Source organism: Ostrea edulis, chromosome 3 (genome assembly GCF_947568905.1).
Source record: "Ostrea edulis chromosome 3, xbOstEdul1.1, whole genome shotgun sequence".
In the NCBI taxonomy this organism is placed as follows: Eukaryota; Metazoa; Mollusca; class Bivalvia; order Ostreida; family Ostreidae; genus Ostrea; species Ostrea edulis.
In genome coordinates this window covers 13800799-13819369 of record NC_079166.1, presented here as the reverse complement: position 1 = coordinate 13819369, position 18571 = coordinate 13800799, and the positions used below count along the sequence as shown (strand labels likewise).

Sequence of the window (18571 nt, the reverse complement as noted above, 5' to 3'; positions counted from 1 at the left end):
ATGCAAAAACTTATCAGGATGCATCTGACAGTATTTCATTGAACCAAATAGATTTTTTCTGCTTTAGCAATCAAATGTCTTTCGTTAGACACTTATTTTGTTCACTACGTATATCTACAATACCCGAGTCTGACCCTATGTAACAGTTATAATACCCGAGTCTGACCCTATGTAACAGTTATAATACCCGAGTCTGACCCTGTATAACAGTTATAATACCCGAGTCCACACTATATATATCTAGGTAATAGTTATAATACCTAAGTCCTGGCTCTCCTCTGGATTCGGAGTATTCTCCCTGTAGTAGGTAGTGATCCGCGTACCATCGGCATGTTCCACGATTGTCGTACCATCAGGGTAACTCACTGTGATTACATGATCATCTCTTGTTGCCATAGTCTATCAAAAATGAAATTGTATGGGTGCTGACATTTTCATAATGCAGTAAAAAACTATTGAGGCACATTTATCTGTATGTAAATAAATTATGAAACAGTTCTTATAGTAGGCAAATTAATTTCTAAAGACCTCACCTGATTGGTTTCTGGATCTGAGGCCACAGAGATCATGACCGCTTTTAATTCCTCCATTTCTCCACTTCCTTTGTACATGATTTTCTCCCCCGTGGGGTATGTGGTGGTCCAGGTCCCCTTCTCGGATCTGGCACTTTCAGCTCGCTGCGGGGAGACACCTCTTCCTTCAGGAACCTCCCAGTGTCCTGTGTGAACGCTGAGAGTACCATCGGCATACAAAACCTGAAGAAAAGATTAGCCATGTCTGAGATTCTATACATGTTACTGTATGATAACAGGGTAGTCCAGCATTACGTATCAAACTCACTTAATTGCAGAAGAAATGGGAATTTAAAATGTGAGAGAGGAAATGGTCATAAATTCTCCTGTCAGAGTAGATTCATGCATAAGATTTAAATGCTGATAGTACATTTGCCAATTTTTAAAACGTATTTTTCCATTTTATTTTAAGAATATCAACTATTTTCAAAGAATAATGAATTGATCAACAGGGAATTATAAAATTCGTTACATACTTCAATGTTGCCATCCTCCATCATTTTGATGACGGTTCCCTCGGATGTCATGATCCTCGAGGTTTCCTTCAGCGCATACTTTCTTCGGACAGCCTCACACTCCTGTTCTCCCTTGGTTTTGTATGGATAGCTCTGTTTGACAAGCAGGCGTCTGTCATCTTCTGCTATCGGTTTCATTCCTGTCGATAAATAAAACAACACAATTAACATAACTGCATCTCCAAATTATCTTTCCTGGAATATCATGATCAGTATTGAAAAATCATTTTTACACTCTGGTAACTTTGACTGAACCTCAGAAATATTTATACATAATAAAATACCAAATGATTAAGTCCATGAGAGACACAATTCCTTTATAAACTCTCTAGAAGATACTTAACATTGAGTCCATCACAGATATTCACCTAGGGAGCTCTCCAGAAGATACTTAACATTGAGTCCATCACAGATAATTACTTAGGGAGCTCTCCAGAAGATACTTAACATTGAGTCCATCACAGATAATTACCTAGGGAGCTCTCCAGAAGATACTTAACATTGAGTCCATCACAGATAATTACCTAGGGAGCTCTCCAGAAGATACTTAACATTGAGTCCATCACAGATAATTACCTAGGGAGCTCTCCAGAAGATACTTGACATTGAGCCCATCAGGACAGGACACATACAGCTGTTGGAATGGCTGCTGAACAGGCTTCTCTTCATCCTTCTTTTCTTCCTGCTCCTTCTTTTCTTCATCCTCGCGGGGCTATTAAATAATTGCAGAAATTATGACAACTGATGCTTAATGATATCACGGATGTCATTTTAAGAATTTCTAACACGTATTAAATCTATCAATAACGACATATACTGTAAAACACATTTCATCCGCAAGAACATTATTTACGTGTAAATTTTGCTAGACTAGCCATTGACGAAACCTTAAGTTTTTCATGAATAAACTCTTACACATGAAATACTTGAGCAATAAATTCAATGACTCATGAAAGTTGTGTCTTATAAAGATTACGTCATTGTATCAACGTGAAAATAAGGTCTCACGAAATAATAGATCTACAGTATCATACACACTTTATAAAGACTAATTGTTGCATTAATGTCTTATATTATATGGTGCATGCTTCTTCTCAGACAAGTTTGTAATGCAATGATCTTTTCTTGCTGGGAATGGTAGTGCACAATTTGTTACCTGGAATTCCTGTAAGGAAATTGCGAAGACTTACCGTTGTGGGTGGGGGTGGGTCTGGGGTGGGAGCCCCCTTTTTGTCTCCTTTCTTGCTCTTGGTGGGAGATGGGGGAGGTCCCGGCATTGGTGTGGATGGAGGAGGAGTGTAGGGGATGGGCTCATACTTCTTGCCTATTTGATAAAACATGCACAGGTGTTGACATTTATCAAAGTAAGTCCCCAAAAACAAGTCTGTAAATGAATCTTATCAAAATCTAAAATTTTTTGTGATAATCTAATCTGAATTAGTAGCATTTTGAAATTCTAACAAACAGCTAGCAAATTTTATTTTATACCATTTACATGTATATAGTTAATATGTATAATTTCATCAATTCAAATAATTAGTAACAGCTGAAACAATTGGCCTTCATATAAACACCTCCAAAACCAAGATCATGAAGGTCAATACCATATCAGAGGAACCAATCTCCTTAAATGGCACAAACATTGAGGATGTCACCAACTTCCCATACCTAGGAAGTAAGATCACCACTGATGGGGATTCTGAGGCAGATGTACAAGCTCGCATTTCTAAAGCCACAGGAGCGTATGCTGCTCTGCGGAACATCTGGAGGTCAACAAAGTTTAGCACCAACACCAAAATTAAGATCTTCAAGAGCAACGTGCTTGGGGTCCTACTATATGGTGCTGAATCTTGGAAAGTAACCAAGTCTATTTCCAACAAGCTGGATGTATTTCAGACCCGATGTCTCCGCAGAATATTGCGCATCTTCTGGCCTAACACCATCTCAAATGACGAACTGTACAAAAGGACAAACACCACTCCTCTATCCCAGACGATCAGAAAGAGAAAATGGCTGTGGATAGGACATGTATGCAGAATGTACCCAAATTCCATCCCAAGGGTTGCTTTGAAATGGTCACCAACTGGCAAGAGAAAGAGAGGAAGACCAAGAGAGACCTGGAGAAGATCGGTGGAGAAAGAAATGAAAGATAACAACTGGAGTTGGGGACAGGTCCAGAAATGGGCGAAAGACAGACCAACATGGAAGTCTCTGGTGACGGCCTTATGTGCTGACCAGCACAAAGAGGACTAAGTAAGTAATCTGAATTAGTAGCATTTTGAAATTCTAACAAACAGCTAGCAAATTTTATTTTATACCATTTACATGTATATAGTTAATATGTATAATTTCATCAATTCAAATATCCAATCATTTTGCACTTGCTGTGGCCATACATTTCATCATTGGTCATTGCTTACCATCTTTAGACTCCCCTGACGCGCCGAACTGACTGAGGGACAAGGTCATGCCGTCTATCAGCTGTGCTGTGACAGAACCAAATGCGCTGACTGAGTTCTTGTCTCCGTCAGTCTTCAGGGTTCTCCCATCACTGCTGCCCTTATCTCCCTCAACTGTTTTAGAATCTGGAAAGACAGAATATGTAGCATCACTGAAATTTTGTGGCTCTCACAAAGCCCTCTTAACAAAATGCTGCAGGATTTAAGCTGCTCCATAGCAAATGTTAAGATAAATGAATGGCAACAATTATTACATAATTCAATTGAATCAGACATGGTTTTTTCTTGATTTCAGAAGAAAAGTAACAATGCAATCTCCTTCACAAATTAATAATTGCTCTGAGATTTACCATCTTTTTCCGATTTCTCGAAGTCAGCTTTCTCTCTGCTTGGTGGGGGCAGATCCTCCTCTGGTTCCGATTCTTCCGCGGCTTCCTTTGGATCCAGGATATGCACAGTGAAGTTATGCCCATCCTTTTGTACTGTTGACTTAATACTAGTTGTTCCTGAAGTGTAAAAGTTCAATTAATAATGATCACAGAAATATCAATTAATCTTTGCCTTAAAGACTATGTTTTATGAATCTTATGATTTTTCTGTTTATAGCTAAAAATAATTAATAATATTAACAACTCCTTGTACTAACCTTGTACAAATTCTGTTCTCTCGGTTCGAATCTGTCCACCATCAGAGGGAAACATTGATGTGGTAATGCCCGACACATGAATAAGTTTGTTTCCAACATCATATCCTGTGAACTGCAATAGAAAATAAGAAAATTATATTTTATATAAAACAAACCTTATAACAAATTGTTGGATAAATTATGAATTTTAAACTATACTGTTAAAATCCTTATTTGTGGGCATTTTATTCCATCATTTTCACAGTACGGAGATTCCCATAAATTTACATCAACCACTAACAATGGATACTTTAATAAGAACAAGAAAAAAAATCCAATTTCTTCAACTCAGTTCCAATGAACTGGCTTATTTTTCTCAAACCACAAACATTTTACCCTAGCAAAAAATACATGGTTTTACAGATCGATTTTCATTCAGACTGTGCAGAAGACATTGATATGTCCTCATGGAGAGAGCCAACAGAAGCATGTCAATGGAAAAACAAAGAAAATTCAAAGACAAACCGGCCAGTATCTCTCGGGCGGAGCTAGCCCCTCCTCAGACGGCACTTCCTGTGGCTCCGCCTCTCTCTCCTTGGAGGATTTCGACTTGGCACTCCCTCGGGATCCTGGCCTCTTCTTGTCTTTTTCTGCTTCTTTCTCAGACTGAAGATAAAGAAATGAATATTTCATAATCCCATTGCAAAGCAAAGAAAATTTTTTCACATCGTATTGTGTAAACATTAGCTTCATAAATTTGTAGTGAAAATCTTTCTTTTAAACTGTATGCATTGTTTATGAAGAAAGCTAATGTTGAATTCTCCCTATTACTGTCAACCATCTTTAATTTAATAGTAAGCGAAAAAAACCACAAGAAAAAAAGAACCACTTCTGAACAAGTAATTATTATTTCTACATGTAAATGTATAAACATGTACATGTATTTTGTCTGATTGACTACTGGCACTCATGAACCCAATTTTTTTTTTTTTTTTTAATTTACATTTGGCAATTGGTGACTGAAAATTTTCGCAACTAAATCTTGGTTCGCAGCACTTACCCTCTTCTGAGCAGATCTTGCCCTTTTTGCACTCTGAACCCTCTCTTTTTCCTCCTCCTCAGCCTTGATGCGATCCTGCTCCTCCTTCCAGGCCTTCAAGGAGTTACTCCTGATAAACATGTTACTATTGGCTGAAGAGGACCGCTCCTGACTGCTTCCTCTGGACTTCGGACTCTTGGATCGACCTTAAAAAAAAAAATCAAAAAACTGAAAATAATCATAAATACCCAGGAAAGACTTGTTCTGATACAAACATTTTAACCCATGGATAGGTATATTTCTTGTTGATTAAAATTTCATTGCTTACACAATGAATAGCATATATTTTAAAATATTTGAAGAAATCATAGACCTATAGATTTGTGGAATACTATAACTGTAGTTACAATTTGTTATTCATAGAAATGGCAAGATATTTGTGGGGATGGTTGTCTATTTAACAGAATCATGCAGAAGTATTGAGTTACATGTGATAGTGCTAATTTTAAGAAATATATTGGCTGGGATCAATTTGTGTAATTTACATCTTTATTTTGTCATTTGTAAATCTAGTCATTAGTAACAAGTTGGGTGTATCGAATTGTCCAAGCCGATTAATTTGGTATATTTGGTTTATCATGTCATTTGTTTAATGATAATAATAAATGACATAATATTCATTTACTGTGTTTCTTTTGATAGTTCAATTGTACACTATTCAGAAACAAAAACTGAGCTGCAAAATACCAGAGTTTTTTGTTGTTGTTTTTTTATATCTCATATGGGTGTTTTAATCTCAGAAGTGTTGAATATAAAAAAATATACTGTAAATGTATTACATTTGGCTGTGTATTCTATTTAGCGCCTTTGGCGGAACGCAGCTTTCGCTAAATCAAGTACATCACTAAATGCCATCCGTAAATCTAAATGTTTAAAGTAATTCAGGAATACGCTAAATCAAATCTACACTAACTTGTTGAAAAAACGATTTCCGCCAAATATCGTACACGCCAAATATAATACGTTTACAGTATATCATAAAAAAATCCACTTTGTACATTTCAAAGGGTATCTGCTATTTGAAGAGATCTAGGTGTGGGGTTTTTTTTTACCTTCATGAAAAATTTCCTACATTCTTTCAGCTATCATAATTCAAACACAGAAAAACAGTAACTGAGTTTTAACTTAGAAAGACGCATTCATTAATGTATCTAGAACATGTTTGGGATCCAAAGTAACATACCACACTTTGAAAGGAAATTTTCCATTGTAATTACTACAGCCATTTCCTCATGAATGTGCTGCAGTTGTGAAAAATGCATGTATGACTCTTGATAAATATAGTATCTGTACATCTAAATTAACAGCTGGGAATATTCCGACAGAAATGAAAGTAGAATGTAAATGTAACAAATAAATTTCATCATTTCATCATGTCATTTTTGAAAATACGTCGGGGAATAAACAGCAATGCACCATGCTGGCATACTTTTGAGGTATGAAGCATTGCGTTTCGTATCCTCACACGTCTTCAAAAATTAAATTTTATTTCTGAAATAGATCATACTCACTTGGGGATTTCCGCGGAGACTTTTTGCCTTTAGTAGCTTTCTCGGCAGCTTTGGCAGCCGTGTCTTCATCCTTCCTCATCTTGTCCAGTTCCCTAGTCAGCAAATGTGCACTATATTTAGCCTCCTCCTCCTGGACCCAGTCAGATACAGACTCAGCCACGTACTCCAAGTAATTCCTACAACACACAGCACCAATACACTGCAAGTTAACTGTCTTATGATATAAGCTAGCAGCTGTCACATAAAGTTAATGTATACAGTAGAACTTTGGTATCTCAAACACCGATATCTCGAATACCAAGGATAAGTGGAAGTGATTGAGAAATCCAAACTACTTATTCTTTAAGTATTTTACCCTTGATATCTTGAATATCTAAAAGTTTTTTCTTGGTCCCATCGAGTTTGAGATACAGAGGTTTGACTTTATTTTTCATTATATGAGGTGTAGTTATGACATGCAGACTTGTAGTTGCATGTACTTTTTGATATAATTTCTACATAAGACAGTTGCACTGTATGTTAATTCCCTACCACACTGTTCAGTGATTTCTAATGTTGGTATTTTAACAATTTTAAATGCTCATAAACAACATCATTTGTATGAAACACAAAGCCGAGCAAACTGTGGTAGAAAGACTTGATCAGTTTGTGTTCTAAGCTTCCGAGATGATGGTATAAAGTTAATGAATCAATGTTTCAACCTGTTCAAAATGACTAAATTTGAATCTGCCCTAAACTTCATCATTCGTCTTTCCCTCTTTCATATTCATCTATCCATTTTATTGTATCCTTCCCTCATATCAATCTGTTTACCAAACATGGCCTCATTATCCTCACTACAAACAGTCCTATTTACCTGAATCCCAGATTGCAGTGCAGCTCGGTGTGCCAGTCGACATGGTTCTGGAATTCAGTGTTATAGGGATTGTGCAGCACTACCATCATGGAGTGGTCCCTTTTATTGTAGTACGTATCGATGAATGGAAGTTTATAACTAGCTTCCTTCAGTACCTGTCAAAATTCAATGAATTTGATGAAACTTGGTAAAGAGTACTTTTAAAATCTATAAAATATTTATGTTTTCTTTGCTTTTTTTCTTTCTAAAAGTCTACAATATTGTGTAACTCCAGTAGATAAGGATATGTTTTAACTACCAGGTTTTGTTGTTGCAATAAGACTACATACCTGTAGCAGAACGTGAGGTTCGTAATGCTCCGCAAAGCACCACTGGTCCAGAACACGCTTCTGTGCATCCACAATTTCGTGCATGCTTTCCTCGGCCGTTTTAGTGGGCTCCTCCTCAGTCACCTCTTTGTTGTCCAGTTCTACGTGCCTGATGGGATGTCCTGCTGCATCCTTTTCAAAATGTACTGCAAAACAATGGAGTGTATTTGAATTTATTGAAGATACAAAAATTGTAAAGGCTTGTTAAATGCTGGAAAAGATTGTCATTTCAAATTATCGAAGTAATATATTAATTAGACTAAGTCTTTAAAGTATATATAACTGTATTATTTGTAAAAAAAAATAAGAAAATGAATGAGTAAATAAACATTAATTCTCTATGCTATGCATTTTCTGTTAGTGATATTACTGTATGCATTTTCTGTTTGTGATATTACTGAAAAAACATGTAGATAATCAAAACTGTTCATTTCATGAAATTTCATTTCCTACCAGAATTGCTGCGTGATCGTCTTCCCGCAGAACTAGAGCGTGATGATGGACGTAGAATTCCCTTCTTGCTGTCGGCTGTTGAGGGGCGGGATCTGTCACTGCCATTTGGACTCTTCTCCATTTGTTTGAGTTCATCGGAAGGGATGGGGGTAGGGGTGACAGCACCTACACACATTGAACATGACAATCAGTTATATGCTTTTAATATGTCAACCCAGATGGAGCATAAGTGTTAAAACTACTGCATAAATATAGTGATGGACTGATGGTATGAATATGTGTGTGTGGTGATTTCTAAGTGATTTAACACTAAAACAACATCAAAGCCTGATGTGCAATTTTAACATTGAAGTCACACTACAGTGAAGTTCAAACAAGATGTACTATGTTATTGAGTTTAATTTTAAATCAAAATCATAAAATCATAGCAAAACTTTAGTACATGATAGTTATCGTTAGAATATCGTAAAATTCATTATATCTTAATTATTGATAGCTAGAAGCTTAATAAAAAAAACCGTTAATGAACATTTAATAAAAATTGTTTTCAAACTGCAAAATAAACAACTTGAGTAAAATAAAACAGAACTGAATTTTAAATTTAATAAGGAATTCAACATCTACTTTAGCATGCTACAAGAAAACTTTAAAACTAACAGGCAACTAAAAGCTAAGAATGAAAATTTTAGAGTCGGCAAGAAACTGCAATTTTAACAGATTGATATCTAAATTGTGAAGCACCTGCCAAAGGATGAGAAATTTATACTCTGATGAAGAGAGAGTTTATAAAGTGCATGCTTTTTAAAACAATTTCGGTAATATGTTCTAATTTTTTTCATAGTTCTTTGAGAAAATATAGCAATCTACAACTGCAAACACAACAATTTCATGGAGAACAAATTAACATGCAGCAGTTTAATATTTCAAAACTTTCTTCAATGGGAGAAAACCTGGAAAAAGTTTCAAGGATAAATGGTGCAGGCAACAATATATATATAGGGATAATACGAAAATATAATACAAAGCTATGAACGCTACGCAGTGTTTACGTTTGGACGATTTCTTCTTTGACCGAGACTTTCTGGGAGTCTGGTCAGAGTTAGGTGTCGAGGGTGGTTCCGGCGTTACATTGGGAGTTACTTCCCTTGTATCGGGGCCTGAAGAAGGGGTATCGGGAACATCATAGTCTATGAATTCCAAGTCACTCCCTGTGAAGAGTTATCATTGTTATGTGTGTTAATTTTCTCTCGATTAATGTCAATCTAACAAAAAAGGACTGTAAATGTTTCGGACCTAATTTGATATCTATGTACATGTATATATACATATGAAGTTAACCTGGATGCTTGTTTTCTATACATATAACAAGCACCACTCACCGAATTCATCTGAATAGTACTATATTATCCCATTTTTGGTTATAACTTTCTGTATGTGCCTAAAGGCTTGCCAAAATTCAAGTGAAATCTGTTAAATTATATGTATAAATACATTATTTTTATACATGTATCTATATTCCTTGATTCTGCTCCGTTTCTTGTAATATGCTGTCAGAAATTTTAAATATCAAGTATTCTACAGTTGATTTTTTACCAAGCACATCACTTCGATAGTTTCTTTTTTTATTTCAAAATTAGAGCCTTAAACCTCAGGACATTAGCAAATCAAAATGCAGATTACCAAATAGTAATTAGAGCCTTAAACCTCAGGACATTAGCCAATCAAAATGCAGATTACCAAATAGTTGCATTAGAATAAAACATTTAACATACATGAAAATAAAGTTAATTCTGTTTTTAAAAAATAAAGTAATTGGGAGGAAAAGGGGGGGGGGGTGCAAAATTAGGCCCAAAACATTATATAGTCCTTTGCTAGTACATATTATACTCCATACTGTGACTAGAGCAAATACAATGTATCTTAATTTCAATCACAATATTTCTTAATTGTGTGGTATCTGAATATAAATTCAGTCACTAAAATTACATTTTTAGACATTTTAAATATCTTTAAGAGGTTGAATTCTATAAAATGTCTTTTAAGTTCTGACTGAAAGAATCTGTTCAACATTATAAATTCAAGCATATATATAAACTGTAAAAGTACAAGATATACATGAAATAGATAGATAAGGATATTGAGTATTAATTAGAAAAAGTATATTTTGCTTCAATTTTACACTAAAGCCAGATATACATGTATGATTAATTTTTTTTTCAACAAAATATATATACATTTTGAATAAAAATTCTCTACTGTTACATTAACAATTAAAGGTCTTAATTAGTATGTGGGGAATTCTGTGCCAAAAATGAAAGTTGGAAAGTTCATTTAAGTCTTTGTAACATTAAGATCTACGCATTTGTGCTTTTTGCGAGTACATTATAACAAGGCAAGTCAATATAGAAATTACCAACAAATCTGTTACAAAAACAGATCTGGAAGAAAAAAAAGCAAATATGATGCAATGCATTAATATCAGTGCTGAGAGGTTAGTGAATATATCGGGATACTTTAAATTTTGTTATTGCTGATACAAAAGCATTGGTATTAGTGTGCACAGAAATGATTGATATATAGATCATAAAAAATGGTGATCTCCATCACCCAAGAATCTAAGGCAAATTGTCCCATGAGCCAAGTCTCTGTCATTGGCGACAGAAATGAATTTAACAGAGAGAGGAGATATAAAGATTCTACTGTTCCAGAGTACATATGTGTGTGCCCAAGAAGCGTTGTGGTGAAGCTACAGTTAGTAAAAAAAAAAATGTAACTTTGACGAGGACTTACACTTGACAACATTTATTGTGACAGTGTGGCCACCTGATAGCATGAAAAACAAACACAGATGTTACATCCAATCCCACAAAATATCTGCCCTCGCACCCCAAGGGTCAATTTCTCTAATCACTGATCTATCAACATCCCACATGTAGAGTTAAAGAAATCACAGTATGAGTTTTGTATGTAGACTGGCCCCATCCCATTTTCCCAGCACAACAGAACACTGCAACTTATGCATGGTTTACACAACAGTTTAGCCATTTCAGTAGTGTGCTCATAAAACACTGTGCAGAATATGCAACCACTCGTGTGCAGTGAAATGAACAAATCATGAAACAGTAAAGATGATTTAACTTTGATGGTTCTATATTGTAAGAATATATTTTACATAGCAGATAAAAGTGAAACTTTTCATCAATAAATTTTCTGAAAGGAATTTCATTAAGTCATTTCAGGAAGTGAGATGACATCAAATTATCCCTACATTAAATAACATCAGTTCTTCACTATCAAGGGCATGCAGCTATTGGTGTTTATAACAGACCCGTCACCCTCTACACATTACAGATATAGTACCTAGTACATCTCCAGTAAATTAGTACCCTAGCTATTCTTTTTAGAGTCGCTCTATTCCCCTTCTCCTGTTTAACACTATTTTCTAAATATTGCATATCGTACATATTAAGCACCAGTTACATGTACAGTCCTAAAACCAATTGTCAATTAAATCCTACAGATGTAAATACAGACTGGTGAACATTTAAGTTACAGCTTGTGAATAATCAGATAAGAATTGCGATTACGAAAATCATACAAAATCTTTATTTTTTCCCCTTTTTCCAAGATATAGTCAAAAGTATAACTTTAAAGATTACTTCATATTTGAAACAGATTTTAAATTGATGACCCTTAACCTTTCAATTCAAATTTTGATTGGTTAAACCTTACCTGATCTCTCCTCTGAAGGAGTTGACATAAAGTCTTCTTTATTCGATTTTTCATGTTTTGGGATCATTCCCTTGAAAAAGGGATATGGGTCATCCCATGGGATTGCAGAGTGCTCCAATCCCTCACTGTCCCGGGTCAGGATGAAGCCATTGGGATCAGTACCTGCCAGATCCATGCACTCAAACACAAACTGCTTAAAGGCTCTGTCAATCTCTGAAGAAAATGCATTACAGTTGTCAAGTGAACAAGATGGAGAATAATTTGATATAGACATCACCCCTACTTTAACAGTAAACAAACAATGCTGATAATCTCATTGAACAATTTCCAGTATCAAAAATACTGATGTATACAGTAATAAAATCATGTCAAATTATTTACAATGCACATTTAATCATTGTGCATACAGTCAAACCTTGTTATCTTGAAACTTGATGGGGCTGAGAAAAAAAATCCGAGATATCTGAGGGTTGGAGATATTGAGGTTAAACTACATAAAGATGATGTAGTTGGGGGGAGGGGGGGGGGGGGGGCTTTAAACTCTTTTTAACATAGTCATGGTATTTGAGATACTGATGATCGGGATAACAAAGTTGAACTGTTTATCTACCAATATCTTGAGGAACAACTTATCTATCACTATGCCAAGTATGATCAATATAATTCACCTGACTGAGAGAGACCACCTGTGGCACAGAAATGCACCAGCTCCTGAAGGCGAGCTGCACGATCCTTTGCCACGGAGGAAGTTGGGCGAGGTAGCTGTAGAAGAGTTTGGAATGGGAGCTTCTTCAGCATTTCTTTCTCCACTTCCTGTGGGTTGAATCCATATATTGTCTTCAAGTGGTTGGTGCGTATGCAAATGTCATCATGAATATTCATAAGAAGTGGCTGATTTTGAGTATCAGGAGGTCTTTCTGGTAAATCAAAGATGTCAGATAGCATCTGGAAAAAAATATGGCACACATGTATTTCAAATTCAATGTAATTTCTTGTAGTAATATCAGCAGGGATTTTGAAGAATCTGACTGTTAATTCGAATATTTTCAAAAACTCAGTTTTAGACAGTCTGTACTTTATAGTGAAATCCAAATTTATCTGAAAGTAAAAACCCATACACTGTGTTCTTCCTCTGACAAGGCCAGCTTGAACGCCATGCTGCTGATGTGAGATACTAAGTTAGAGTTGAGTCCATCTGCGCGTCTGGGTGGGAGTTGTTCACTGGGTGGATCCCTCCCCTCCTCAGTGGCCACGACCTATAAAAAACACACACAGCACCTGACACTACTGTACACATATAATCTGAAGTTAACAAGAAACATCAACTTGTAGGGAAACAACTCTGTCAGCTCTTTACTCTTGTTCCAAGTATGAATTCCTTATAACATATCTTTAAAGGTGGCAAATTCAATATACTGGCACTAAATAATGGAAAATATATATAGATAATTTTTAAGATTTTTTTTTTATGGTCATATGATCCTAATAATTTCTTTACATAAAAGTGAACATTGCATATAATCTCTTGCCAGATAGCAAATATTTTCAAAGGTGACAGCTAGCTGCAACTGGATAAACTAAGCTGTTCATGATGTAACTGATAAACTAACCTGTTCCAGATGTAACTGATAAACTAACCCCTGATCCAGATGTAACTAATAAACTAAACTGTTCCAGATGTAATTGATAAACTAACCCCTGTTCCAAATGCAACTGGATAAACTAAGCTGTTCCAGATGCAACTGGATAAACTAAGCTGTTCATGATGTAACTGATAAACTAAGCTGTTCCAGATGCAACTGGATAAACTAAGCTGTTCATGATGTAACTGATAAACTAACCTGTTCCAGATGTAACTGATTTAACTAACCCCTGATCCAGATGTAACTGATAAACTAAACTGTTCCAAATGCAACTGGATAAACTAAGCTGTTCCAGATGCAACTGGATAAACTAAGCTGTTCCAGATATAACTGATAAACTAACCTGTTCCAGCATGCAGTGCATCATGAGGGGGATACTGGCACTTTCTTGAGGGATGCAGTTCATCAGATCATTGTAATACCGCGTGTCTACGTCCACCTTAGTCTCTGTCTGGTCCGGGGGGATGGAGGGGATACTAGGAGCAGTGGTCTGCTGAGGGGTGGGGGCAGCCGAAACAGGCTTCTCTTCTATTTAATAGAAACAAAGTACTCATACAAGCTAGAAAAGCAAATAAAAAAAACTATGAATGTAGAATGTATAGATAGTCTAGAACATTATTAAATTGGAGATTTTTGCACCAGCTTATGCCAAACACATCAAAGTGTTGGACTTGACAAACAGACAAAATTCAGTTTGGTTCAATCAAGCCCATCCTTCATAAATAGCATATTATATCCTATGTTCAATGTGTTATGAAGACTTTCATATGCAATGCTCTCCCCTTTAACCATTAATCGGTATCAGAAGTGCATTTATCATATTGATTTGAAATCTTTCCTTAGTATTACAGCAATTGATTTTGGTTTGTTAACAGGGGAGATTGAGTTTTACGCGACACATTTGTATTTGTTTCTCCTACCTTGGGTCAGTGCTGTCTCCCCAGGGATGGGAACATGCAACAGCTTTAGGTTGTCCAGATAGGTCTGGTACTGTCGTTTGGAATCAATCAGGTCATAAATCATACAAGCTATGTCCTCAAAAAGGGCTGTTCCTAGATTGTTCTACAAACAAATGTCAGAATAAAATTAAAAAGTTTTAAAGAATAAAAAGTACCCTAATAAAATCAAAATACAAATGCTAAATATTGATCTATCAGTTTTCCACTTATTGAATTGATAGAACTAGCAATTATCGTCCAAAACAGAAAATTTCTACTGAGACAGGAGTCTTACCTTCTGTTCCGGATCTTCCAGATTTTCTGGGACAATAAGATTTTTGACTTCATAGTCTTTCCTGGCGATGTTATGTAGGTTACTGCCGTCTGGTGGCTTCTGTAGCAGCAACAGAATATCCTTCCAGTACTGCTTCAGTTCCTTCTTCAGCTGCTGCTTCTGGACCCTTTCTGCCTCCTCCAAAGCTAAAACATAATACACTGAATATTGTATATTGGATAATTCTGGCATCATGAATATATACCAGTAATTGTCAAATTGAGTGAATAGTTAGTTGAAACTTTCAGAGAAAAAGAGCGACGCTTTAAAACTACAAAAATCACAATAGTTTATTATTCATATGTTGGTATAACACTGATATTGTCCATTTACATGACTTTGTGTATACACCTGATTAGCAATTCATATATGTATGTACTCGTTTCCCCTACATGCTACATCCACTTGTAATTTGCGGTTCATGAAATCTGTAGTTAATGTTGTAAACCTTTTTTTTTCAAATTTCCTTCTTTATAAGCTAGCTGTCTTGCTGTTATGCCCTCTGGGCCCAAAATTGGTATAAACTAAGTCTTATCTTATCTATACCCAATTTTTTTCAAGAAAAAAAGTAGTCTGAAATCCCTGTGCTTTATTTTTTTGGAGTAATTGCAATAACAAATGTATTGTTTACATGAATAAAAATTTTGGCACTCTTATTTTTGACAAAATTCGCTCATTGCTCCAAAAAAAAAAAAATACTTTCTTGTGCACAAAAATTATCCAATATATGATATCACCTTGACGTATGACTATGTGTCAATGCTTTCAAAGACACAATTAAAATTGACTTATCCATTACTTCTATAATCCATTTTGCTGTGAATTCCATCTCTATACTCATTGCAAATTCTTCTTTCTCCATAGACCTTACACTATGTAATCTAACATGCAGTCACCTCTGACTTAAGACTTGTCTCTCGGATCTGACAGGTTTCATTGTGCATGCACATTTTTGGAAAAAACATTTGAATGCATGAGAGCTGAGAGTACTTCAAATTATCCACAAAATTTACCACTAGCAGCAGAGAGTGTCCTATTCAACTTTTAGAAATTCTCACAAACAGCAGATACAGTCTTATTCAACTTCCTGGAATTCCCACTAACAGTAGATACAGTCTTATTCAACTTCCTGGAATTCCCACTAACAGTAGATACTGTCTTATTCAACTTCCTGGAATTCCCACTAACAGTAGATACTGTTGTATTCAACTTCCTGGAATTCCCACAAACAGCAGATACAGTCTTATTCAACTTCCTGGAATTCCCACTAACAGTAGATACTGTTGTATTCAATTGTCAGGAATGACCACTAATGGTAAATACTGTCCTTATCAATTTTCAAGAATGGCCACTAATGGTAAACACTCTCCTATTGAACTTCCTGGGGACAGCATGTGTTTGGGTCCCTCCCACTAAAGGGCGGGTCACAGAATATTTACCCAGTGTCTTGTCATCCTTCTCAACATCTGGAACCTCCTGCTTCTGGAATCTGGAGTAATCCTGCGAGCTGATCTTGATGACAGATTCCACGGTGATGCCAAGCTCAGACATGTACGCAACAAGGTGAGGATTATGGAAGCCGTAGATCAGAATGTAGTGCTGGGCTCCATCATCCGGTTCATCATCTGCATATACCACATACAAAAGTGTTCATTTAAATTCTCTTCTTAATTGTCTCGAAACAAATCACATTATTATGTTATTAGTATGATTAACAACCAGCAAATAGGATGAAGCTAGAAATGAATGAGTTTAAGACTCAATATTGTAATCACTTAGCTTTGTTTATAAGTAATTAACATACACATAAAAGAATCATCATCCCCACCTCCCTCTTTCCTTTTTTTACACACATGAAAACTAGCTTCCATACCTATGTATTTTCCATCATCATCCTCTTCGCCCCGCTTCCTTAGTTTGGACCCTTCCTTGGCTGAGGGGGGCTCTGGGGTCTTCTTCCCTCCCCCTTTTCCTTTCCCAGCAGACTTAGGTTTGTCTTTTCCTCCTCCCTTTCCTTTATCTTTACCATCAGCAGCCTGCATGAGTCATGGAAACATCAAATTAGATTCAAGATTTCTACAGGGAACTTATAATCAATGAGGTATACTTTTAAAAATAGTCCCAAGAAAAATATTGTTAACAATTTTTTCTTATTCAAGCATTGCATAATATCTATTTGTCATTTCCATTAACTATCCTACAAAATCAAATGGATTACATAACCTGTAACATGTTAATTATGGGAACCTTTCCTAAAAATAAAACTAATCTTAATCAAAGCTTGCAAAAATTAAGAAAATATTCATACCATTTACGTTTTACTCTACATCAGTGAAAATTATTCTACAATCACTTATTTTTGTGTGGTCACGTTTTGATGGTTTAGATAGAAATACTGGTTTGCAAGGTTTCCATGTCTAAGCTGTTGGTATTACGGAGGATATAAGTGCAACAGAAGCACGGGGCAATCAAAGTGAGATTCGTCGAGTCTAGATATTCGGAAGAGGCGTTAGTCCAAATATCCAGCCTCGACAAATGCCGATGAGACTAACATGGGGGTTCTGCAGAAATTACCCCATGCTTCCATTGCATTTATGGTTTATTTTATGAATCACATGATATATTTTTCTTCAAATGGAATGTTCAGTCAATGCTTTTATCAAGAAATAAAATGCATTAGATTTATATAACAGGTTCATTGCTTTCAAAAATGTGACATTGGTGATTTATGTAAACATCTTGTGTTGTTCAGAACAGATGAAGTTTGTTTATTGTAATTTACCATTACACTTTGCAATTATTGCAAATGTACCAGTCTGAGGGTTTTAACAATCAAAGTCTGAGGGTTTTAACAACCAAAGTCTGAGGGTTTTAACAACCAAATTTTCCTTTTGACCATGCAGTAAAACATGACAGAACATGACATATTTCTGACTAGATAAATGATTAAAATGGCCAGTTTTCTTAAACCTCTGACTTTATTAAGTTCATGTTGGATATAAATTTGTTAATAGATACATGCAGGAGATGTTACGAAAAGCTATAATAATGTGACCCTAATGAAAATTAGTGATTCTCACAGTGGTCGATGTCTGAAAAATTATTCATACATATTCGTACTTTTTACCTTCAATTAGAATGAATATAATACATACACTGAATGCAAAATACAGTGAACCCTGTCTAATCACACACCAGTGTAATTCATTTATCCGTGAATTTCAATTTTCATTCCCAGTTCTCTTTTAACCAATGACTGTACAATCTGACATACTGTCTAATCAGACACAAAATCTGTCTCCCAGTGCATGTGGAATTAAACAGGTTTCACTGTCACAATGATAACATGGGTATATACATGTATAATACAGTGAATGGGGAATAGCATGCAGTTAAATGGCAGTTCTGGAATATTATTGAATACAGTTTGGTCTAAATAATCATAAACAAAATAAATCATCATTCT

The 18571-nt window shown here is 35.6% G+C and overlaps 1 protein-coding gene across 11 annotated transcripts in view; it reads right to left on the bottom strand.

Annotated features, from left to right (window-relative positions):
* The window catches only part of LOC125676701 (sperm-associated antigen 17-like), a 30437-nt gene that overhangs the window by 9577 nt on the left and 2289 nt on the right, over positions 1–18571 (bottom strand). For 6 of the 11 annotated variants that reach the window (XM_056160126.1, XM_056160128.1, XM_056160133.1 and 3 more), the window contains 24 exons: positions 16979–17141; positions 16545–16730; positions 15067–15251; positions 14754–14895; positions 14177–14361; positions 13309–13446; positions 12859–13135; positions 12191–12403; positions 11249–11281; positions 9508–9666; positions 8459–8623; positions 7967–8151; positions 7638–7792; positions 6782–6957; positions 5232–5416; positions 4697–4837; positions 4193–4304; positions 3897–4052; positions 3508–3672; positions 2278–2411; positions 1664–1799; positions 1049–1227; positions 534–755; positions 261–399 (listed from right to left, as the gene is read on the bottom strand). In XM_056160126.1, coding sequence (XP_056016101.1) covers positions 261–399; positions 534–755; positions 1049–1227; positions 1664–1799; positions 2278–2411; positions 3508–3672; positions 3897–4052; positions 4193–4304; positions 4697–4837; positions 5232–5416; positions 6782–6957; positions 7638–7792; positions 7967–8151; positions 8459–8623; positions 9508–9666; positions 11249–11281; positions 12191–12403; positions 12859–13135; positions 13309–13446; positions 14177–14361; positions 14754–14895; positions 15067–15251; positions 16545–16730; positions 16979–17141 — 3931 coding nt within the window. The remainder of the gene's footprint in view (positions 1–260; positions 400–533; positions 756–1048; positions 1228–1663; positions 1800–2277; positions 2412–3507; positions 3673–3896; positions 4053–4192; positions 4305–4696; positions 4838–5231; positions 5417–6781; positions 6958–7637; positions 7793–7966; positions 8152–8458; positions 8624–9507; positions 9667–11248; positions 11282–12190; positions 12404–12858; positions 13136–13308; positions 13447–14176; positions 14362–14753; positions 14896–15066; positions 15252–16544; positions 16731–16978; positions 17142–18571) is intronic. The other 5 variants (XM_056160134.1, XM_056160136.1, XM_056160135.1 and 2 more) reach the window with 3 other exon arrangements.